The following is an 8183-nucleotide window of genomic DNA, read 5'->3' as shown; positions in this document are numbered from 1 at the left end:
GAGATTAACCTATTGAATGAGATTAACCTGGTGAGTGAGATTAACCTGGTGAGTGAGATTAACCTGGTGGGTGAGATTAACCTATTGAATGAGATTAACCTGGTGAGTGAGATTAACCTATTGAATGAGATTAACCTGGTGAGTGAGATTAACCTATTGAATGAGATTAACCTGGTGAGTGAGATTAACCTGGTGGGTGAGATTAACCTGGTGGGTGAGATTAACCTATTGAATGAGATTAACCTGGTGAGTGAGATTAACCTGGTGAGTGACATTGATATACCTTCTCCCTATCAAATGATTGATTTCATGATAGGGACACGTGAGTGAAACATCGGATACATGTGGATGCCTTCAAAACAAAGACAGCAAGCTGCTAACTACTTCAAGTAATAGGTTTGGGAACAATCAAGGTACCAATTATGTATTGGCCGAGTGATTGTAAAAAGTAGCTTTCTTTATTAGATTTGGAATGGGATTGTATTTGTTCATTGTATTTATCATTTGCTTATAATAGACTTCGAAACGGATCAGGCGATGAGTGTATGCGTGCGTGTGTGTGCGTGTGTGTGGGGGCGATCTATCTAACCAACCAAGCAACCAACGTCACAGACCTTTTGAGGAGCAAATGGCGAGCTGTGTGTGTGCACACTCTTGGTTCACCTTTATCTTACCCAGGCGCGCACTTTTGGAGTGTCTGTGCATAATAATCCATACACGTACGTGTGTCTTCCCCCATACTACTTGGACCTCTTTTTACTCATGACTCTATCTATAGCCTCTTGTCATTATCTGCCATGGACCGATTCTTCCCTTCTGCGAATCCTGTATATGGTATTTACTATTCCCAATTCCCCCCAACGCTCCTTCCGTTGGGATACACTCCTTGGTGCTGATGGGCTTCCTTTTTATTCAGATGACGACTCGCAGGTATCCACCACTGGCAGCTCATTGCAAAGTTGGATTAGCTGGTTCTGTTCGCTCTCAGGACACGAGTATTATGCAGAGGTGCCCGAGGACTTTATTCAAGACGACTTCAACTTGACAGGATTGTCTGCCATTGTACCCTACTATGACGAAGCCCTGGAAATGATCCTCGATTTGGAACCAGAAGAGCCCTCAGATGACGATCAGCTTGCAGACCAAGAGGACGAGGAGGAAGAAGAGGAACCGTCAGAAGAGGATGATGGCTTTTGGAAGGAACGACCTATTGCCACCAAACGGCGTAGTGGTGAACGTGCACATCCAAGTGTTGTCGAGCCTTATGCTGCCATGTTGTATGGCTTGATTCATCAACGCTACTTGTTGACACGCAACGGGCTTCGTTTGATGGCTGAACGTTATCTCGCCGAGCAATTTGGTTTCTGTCCTCGTGTTTATTGTGGCAAATGCCCTGTTATTCCTTGCGGTCGTTACGATGAAGCAGGTCGTGAAGGTGTACGTCTCTATTGTCCTCGTTGTATGGACTTATACAATCCTCCAAGCTTGATTTCTCAAAATGTGGATGGTACTGTATGGGAGGGAGATTGGATGGATGGGATCAAGGATTGACGTCTCCCCTTTTTTTCTCTCCTTTAGGTGCCCATTTTGGAACGACGTATGCACATTTATTATTTCAATCCTTTAATGATTTGGTACCAGCACCACGACGCCACATTTACCAACCTCGTATCTTTGGTTTCCGTGTCAATGAAAAGTCGGTCGTTGGTCCAAGGATGCAATGGCTTCGTATGCGACCTCGTGAATGTACTACAGGCGATGATGATGATGATGACGAGTTTGAGGATGATGTTGCGGATCAGGAAGAAGAAGAGGAAGAGGATATTATCAATGTTATTGCAACACAAGACATGAATGCGGTGGGTAAGGACCAAACTTGTATACAATGATCCTTGTATTCTCATACAGCCGGTAGCCGGCCCCATCGCAGGCGGTGGAGCAACGTGAAGATGATCGACTCGCACGATTGACTCATCAAGTCGAAGGTTGGCGTATGCGTGATTCCAGCCTCAACTTTTTCAGGCGGTGGATGTGATCATCTCATGGCTTTGATCCCATCCATTCATTCACATCGATCTCGTCTACTGCTTTCAAGCACTCTACGCTATTTGCATGCTGACATCTGGTGCGCTCATCATTTATAACACACCTCTCTCTCTATTTCTCCCTTATATGGAGCCAACAATCAACTAGGCTCTCTCTCTCTTTCTGCGTATAAAGCTCTCTGTATTTTCTCTTTTGTTTGTACATAATCAAAGAGTGTTTCAAGTTGTCTATAAAGCATTTATGCAAACAGCAGCCTATTCTAAATCATTGGCTGATTTCTCTATTATAACTTTGCACGGGTCTCCAATGCTCTATTAACCAAATGCAAAATCTCGGGCACTAATTTTATGTTTAGCGATCCTGAAAGACATGCCTTAGTACCGTGTTTCTTACCAAGGATATCAGGGTTTTCAAGTGGAACGACGTGTGAGCCTTCAACGAGAGCATTGCTGATCAGCGGGGATAATTCCTTGATATCGTCAGCTGAAGATGGATCGGTACTACAATATACATGTTAGCATGAGGTAGCATTTGATCATGTTGTCAACTTACAAGGTGGATCTGTTTGCATGAACAATATGCACAGGAATCGTAAGACATCTCAAAGAATTGAAGACGGTGGGCGATCCATAGAGACTAGCCCAATAAATAGCCTATGTGTATGTCATCATCCATGATGATGAGCCACTATTGCATTATGGTCATATGGTAATCTTCGTAAGAACTTACATGTTCCACCTCTTTTGGGCATTTCAACTTGACATTGCCATCGGGTGTATCGTAGAGTGCATATTGCTGCAAATCGATGAGAACCCAGTGGGATGGGTGATGTAAGCAGGAACACTTACCACGTAATTTTCGAATACTTCGGGATGCAAATCCCGCCAAAAAGGACGGTCCTTGAGCGACGTATAGCAAGCCTCTCTGATACATGCATACATATACAACGTTAATTCCATGCTGCATTTCAAAACGTGGGGTAAATTGTATCACGCTGCTCATTACCTGCTTGGCCACGTGTCACGACGTTTCAAGGTCAATGACATGGCAGGGAATTGGGACAAGGCTTCATAGGGAAATACGTATGGGCTGACCACCGGTTCAATAAGACAAAGAGCATGAAAGGTTTTGGGGAATAGAAACTCGGCAACCATCCTATAAAGATCATGGAATTTTTAGTCATCGTTTGTGCCTCATGTGCGCTGAGTTTTGGCATGTGAAAAATAAAGGTACCTACATCGAACATGCACCAAAGCTATGACCAACACCTATCACCTTGTCGTAATTCTCATAAAGCTCCATTTCTTTGATCACTTGGATCATATCCATGGCATTATCAAACCATGAATCTAGTGGATGTTAGTGTATGCAATCATCGTGTGTAACCAGGGAGAGAAAAACCTTACATTTTGGATTGAAAGGGTGACCATTGTTTAAGCAAGCAGAATCACCAGAATAGCGAGCATCGAATCCATAAAAATCAAAGGTGATCGATTGGAAAGATGGAAGAGAACGTAGTTGGGTTGCGAAACGTCGCATCAATGGGTGCATCATTTCCTTGCTGAAGCCATTTGCATGTGCCCAAAGAAAAGCGATGCGTTCTTGGCTTGTATTGGATGGTGCGGGGTAGGCATGCTTCTCAACCACAAGTTGTTCGGTATCCCATCCAGGAGTGCTTTGATGAACAGGGATTGTAAATTCTTCTGATGGTATCAAACGTGGCATGTCAGTAGTTGTCCGAGAAAGAAAAAGAGAGGCACAATGACCAAAGGGGAAACGAAAGCTGATTGTCAAGCACAAACTGTGCGGGAATGGAAAAGAGTCTTCCCGCAATAGGAAACTTGTGTTCGGTATTATGACTGGCATTGTGTCCATCTTGATAGCTCAATGTGTCGTTGAATGCATAATCAATCGTGTCATTGTATGGGTTCCAATACCACTCTATGGGCACAATGATGAAAGTAGGAAAACAATCAGCTTTAAAGATCACTACAAACATCTATGTATGAATCGCTCACAAAGAGGATTACCCACCATGATCATCATCAACCGGGGATTTGAAGCTGTCAGCAATCAAAGAGCGATATCATGGAAAAATAAAGAGGTGTGTGGGATCATTTATTCTTGCATACCGGGAATGGCTCTAGTGTGATTACTGGCGGCAATACCTATGCCATCACGAATCACCTGCTGTGCTGGAAAACAGTATTGATGACATCCTGGTAGGGTGTTCCTCAAGTTGCTAGCCGTTGACAAAGAAGATACAGTGAGATTGGTTTGTGTTACAAATGCGTGTCGCATCTCCCAGCCATTGACAACTGCCACTTTACACATGGTAATCATTCATAAACGTGTGTATTAGTCAAGGACGGCGACCGAGTTGCATAGTAGAATGAGGATCAAAAGTAAAGCGTTGGCGGTGCTTGGATATCAAAAACAAGGTTACACACTTCTTGTTCAACTCTTCCTTTGAGTTGCATAGCAACCACGCTTCCATGTAACGACACTATCCCATTCAACCACCAGCAAACACTGAAATGCACAAACAGCAGATGTCCGATGACGATGCGCTCTGGCAACCTCGTCAACAAGGTTCTGACACTACGACTATTCCGGCTCATCAAGTTCCACGATGGCAATCTATTCAAACACCCTCTGAACAACGTGATGCGCAAAACTCAATACGAGCATTAGGTAAGAGATATAGAGCAGCAGCAGCATGATAGGATAGTGCAATTGTTATTAACTTTTTTTTTATCTTAGAGGCCAAGTTGGCACGAGTACAAGCACGTCATGTTCCTCAAGTGCATGTGGATCCCAATGAAGATGATGATGAAGATGATGATATGGACGAATCGAGTGATGGATGCTCTGAAGAACAGGACCAAGAAGGATTACATTTGTTATGGAAGAAGGGTGATCTTGATAATGCATTACGGCATCGCAAAGTAGAAGAACAATACACATGGCACTGGATCCTCGCTTATATACCTCGTTGGTGTTCATGTTGCTTTATCCCGAGAAATACTACGTGATGAATAAACACTATTCTTGATATGATGACTTTTTTGTCGCTGTGCAGAGATCAGGGGTAATAACAGGAAAAGCACAATCTATCCAAAACCGGTTCCCCCATCATCATCAGTCTTTTTTCATTCCATCATGTTCCTCCTAGCAACAACACGCTTACCATCATCAACATTGCAGCTGTAGGTTGTTGCTGATCTTGATCATTGTCTGCCAACATGGATGGAAATCCTCCCGCCGCTGCTGGTGTTGTAGTTGTTGTAGTAGCTGCCCCACTTGTTCCTTGATTCTCCAACATCGATAGTCTTAACTTTAATTCCTCATTCTCTGCCCTCAAAGTCTGATTTTGCTCCTCAAGCGCGTTGAGATGTTCACGTTTTCTTTTACGCGATAATAAAGCGGCTGCCCTATTCTTGATTAATCGTTCTTGTCGTTTGGCCAATGCTGCCGCCGCCTTGTCATCTGGTGATGATGATGTTGTCACAGTAGTAGCGCGTTGCTTGGTATTAACAACCATGTTGCTATGCTGTCGAACAGTAGTAGATGTTTGTGTATCCACCTCCTTTTTTATGCCTGGCACTGTGGCAGAAGGCGTAGTGGGTGTGGATGGGATTGCTGGTGCTGGTGCAATGACGGGAGTACTTGTGACCAACGAAGCTGAAGAATCTCTCTTTTTGCGTCCACGCTTACGTTTGGGTTGCTCACCACTACCAGCACCTGGAGAAGAAACACAAGAAGAATTGGAGGAGGTAGCTGTCGATGCAGGTGAAGGTGGCTGTTGTAGATGATAATGAGGTGAAGCTGGTGTTGTTGTTGTCGTTGGTGTTGTTCCTCCAAATTGCCTTCCAAAGGATTCGAGAAATGATAATACGGATGATGGATGGGATGGTGGTGGAGGTGCTAGTGGTGCTGCTGCTGCTGCTGCCATACCATAATGATAAGGGAATTGATCTGATGACGCGCTTATAGCAGGATAGTATACTTCATGTGCTGATTGTGGCAGATTGGATATGGGAGTAGGAGTAGGAGTAGGAGCCATCATCGCTGAACTGCCACTAACAACACCAGGTGATGTCAATGACCAGCCATCAATGAAGCCAGGAGGTGTACATGGCTGAAGATCAGTTGTTTTGGAGGAAGGACTTGACCAAGGCGAGTTGGTAGATACACAATCAGCATTCAAATAAGACATTAATAATTCATCTTCATGTTGTTGGATTTCTGGTTCAGTCTTGACGCGAGGTGATGAGCACGACATTTGATGTGTGTATATTTTGAAAGAAGAAAGGGACCAAAAGCAAAACAACAACAAGAAAAAGGATGCCCTATTTTGCATGTACATGCGCACAACACACACACGCGCACACATGCATATACAAATACCTGCGGAGTACCTGACGGCGTCAAGGAGGCTCCTTTCATCAACCATAACCCCTATGAATATTACCTTTTCGGAAATAGAGTCCCAAAAGATGCGTATCACACACATATTAGATGACAGGTCTACATAGTAAACACGCGTTTATTTAACCATCGACTTGAAGAAGCATTTGACGATAGGTTTGACATATAGCACGGATGGAGCGGAGACATGCTTTGAGCTCTGTCAACATGGGTGATTGTGTTTGAGTCCGGCATTGATCCATGATCCAGGCGTTTTTATCCTTGTACATGCTAAATAACGTCACATAATAGGTGGATCAAGAATGAGTGACAAGGCAAGTGGCGTTCTTTTGCATAGCTGCAAGGGAGAAGGAGGATACTTACACGCAAGTATGAGTATCGTTGGTTGCTGCAAACTTGTTACGAAAATCAAGGGCAAAGGTGTTGCAAACAATGTAAACATCTTGAACGCAAAATTCGATCACAACGTCTTCTCGCAAGGATGGCGTGAAATACTAAATGTGCGCGTGCCATTTTAATCCTTTGCCATTCATCCATCAACATCCTTTCCCATCATCCTTACACTTACCTTGGGATGGCATACTTTGTAGGGAAACAATTCAGTCTCGTTGGGATACTCGAATGCTAATTCGGCACGATCGACATATTGACATACATCCTCCAACAGCTAAAAATGCAAAACATGGTTTGCCACATATACACACGATTAGCCACTCTGCAGCTTTGTACACTTGACCCCTTAATTTTCCATACAACACAATCCATCCACACCTTGAAGACCCGACGCCATCCTCCTTCTTCTCCTTACCTCGACTGTGGTAACCAGTGCATGATCATGTTGGTCCACCGTTGCCATACGTTCTGCAGCAAGCATCAGATAATTGGCACCTTGTTGAATCTGCTCCAAAAAGTAGGGCATGGCTGAGGTAATGCTGGCCTTTAGCTGCATATCCTGATGGGATCCATTGCTCAATCGAACCGATAACTCCTGAAAGAAAAACAAGGATGCATGGTGAATTGCAAGGTAGACGACGTTGTGTGACACCATTTCCATCATCATTGACGTACGGCTTTTGAAATGTGTGCACCTTGTAAAGTGATGTACCCTTTCAACGACTCATTCCTTGAAACCACCATCATCATCCTTGAGTACGAGGCGATAGGTAGATGACCTTGTCAATGTACTTACTGTGCGGAGGAAAGCGGTAGAGAATCGGCTTTAGCTAAGTTTGGAGGATAGTCTCAGAGACAAAGAAATATTGATCTGCATGTGGCCCATAGAGTGTCGCCACCCACGTTCGGTGCTTACTGTTGTTCTTGGATAAAATGCTCAAGCTATTCTATATGAACATAAACAAGCATAGAAAGATAACGTTTGAGTACTTGACAAAGTTATTCCACCCTTTCCCTTTCCCCAACAAAATGACCTGGAGTTGGCATTGGAGTCGTTCTAGAGCTGATGGTATAATACATTGCAATAGCCATTGTTCTTGAAGCATCTGATGGAAGAAGAACCTGTCAACTTCAATTGTAGGAGAATGGTGCTTGTCATCTCTTTCTTACAGCCGAGTCGTCTCGTCGTGGCATAGTCGTGGTGGTGGTGGTGGTGGTGTGGAGCTGCAGGAAATCAAATGTCGCACATTGTACAGAGCTGAGGTTCATTATTATATGGCCCTACCACCCACGCATAGTCTTCCCCCCACCCA

General features: G+C 44.0%; 5 protein-coding genes across 5 annotated transcripts; 2 read left to right on the top strand and 3 right to left on the bottom strand.

Annotated features, from left to right (window-relative positions):
* Positions 1-797: 797 nt before the first annotated feature.
* O0I10_013033 (uncharacterized protein) lies at positions 798-2035 on the top strand (the record flags this gene model as incomplete). The annotated part of the gene is made up of 4 exons (XM_058492895.1): positions 798-834; positions 917-1507; positions 1579-1859; positions 1916-2035. The coding sequence occupies 4 exons, from the start codon at positions 798-800 to the stop codon at positions 2033-2035; spliced, it is 1029 nt and encodes a 342-aa protein (XP_058336343.1).
* Positions 2036-2329: 294 nt separating this feature from the next.
* On the bottom strand, positions 2330-3771 carry O0I10_013032 (uncharacterized protein; the record flags this gene model as incomplete). The annotated part of the gene is made up of 8 exons (XM_058492894.1): positions 2330-2385; positions 2440-2546; positions 2599-2699; positions 2776-2841; positions 2895-2970; positions 3052-3201; positions 3284-3395; positions 3453-3771. 8 exons carry the CDS (start codon positions 3769-3771, stop codon positions 2330-2332), a joined length of 987 nt encoding a protein of 328 aa, XP_058336342.1.
* An 827-nt stretch (positions 3772-4598) lies between these two features.
* O0I10_013031 (uncharacterized protein) lies at positions 4599-5081 on the top strand (the record flags this gene model as incomplete). Its single annotated transcript, XM_058492893.1, has 2 exons — positions 4599-4740; positions 4810-5081. 2 exons carry the CDS (start codon positions 4599-4601, stop codon positions 5079-5081), a joined length of 414 nt encoding a protein of 137 aa, XP_058336341.1.
* Positions 5082-5302: 221 nt separating this feature from the next.
* Positions 5303-6331, bottom strand: O0I10_013030 (uncharacterized protein; the record flags this gene model as incomplete). The annotated part of the gene is made up of 1 exon (XM_058492892.1): positions 5303-6331. A coding segment is annotated over one exon (1029 nt), but the record flags the coding sequence as incomplete, so codon positions are not given.
* Positions 6332-6599: 268 nt separating this feature from the next.
* O0I10_013029 (uncharacterized protein) lies at positions 6600-8064 on the bottom strand (the record flags this gene model as incomplete). The annotated part of the gene is made up of 9 exons (XM_058492891.1): positions 6600-6747; positions 6841-6971; positions 7046-7144; positions 7286-7465; positions 7546-7600; positions 7667-7700; positions 7787-7817; positions 7905-7976; positions 8041-8064. 9 exons carry the CDS (start codon positions 8062-8064, stop codon positions 6600-6602), a joined length of 774 nt encoding a protein of 257 aa, XP_058336339.1.
* Positions 8065-8183: the final 119 nt, after the last annotated feature.

Source organism: Lichtheimia ornata, assembly GCF_029851405.1.
Source record: "Lichtheimia ornata isolate CBS 291.66 chromosome Unknown scaffold00208, whole genome shotgun sequence".
In the NCBI taxonomy this organism is placed as follows: domain Eukaryota; kingdom Fungi; phylum Mucoromycota; class Mucoromycetes; order Mucorales; family Lichtheimiaceae; genus Lichtheimia; species Lichtheimia ornata.
The sequence above is the reverse complement of the archived record's forward strand: the minus strand, read 5'-3'. Positions and strand labels throughout refer to the sequence as shown.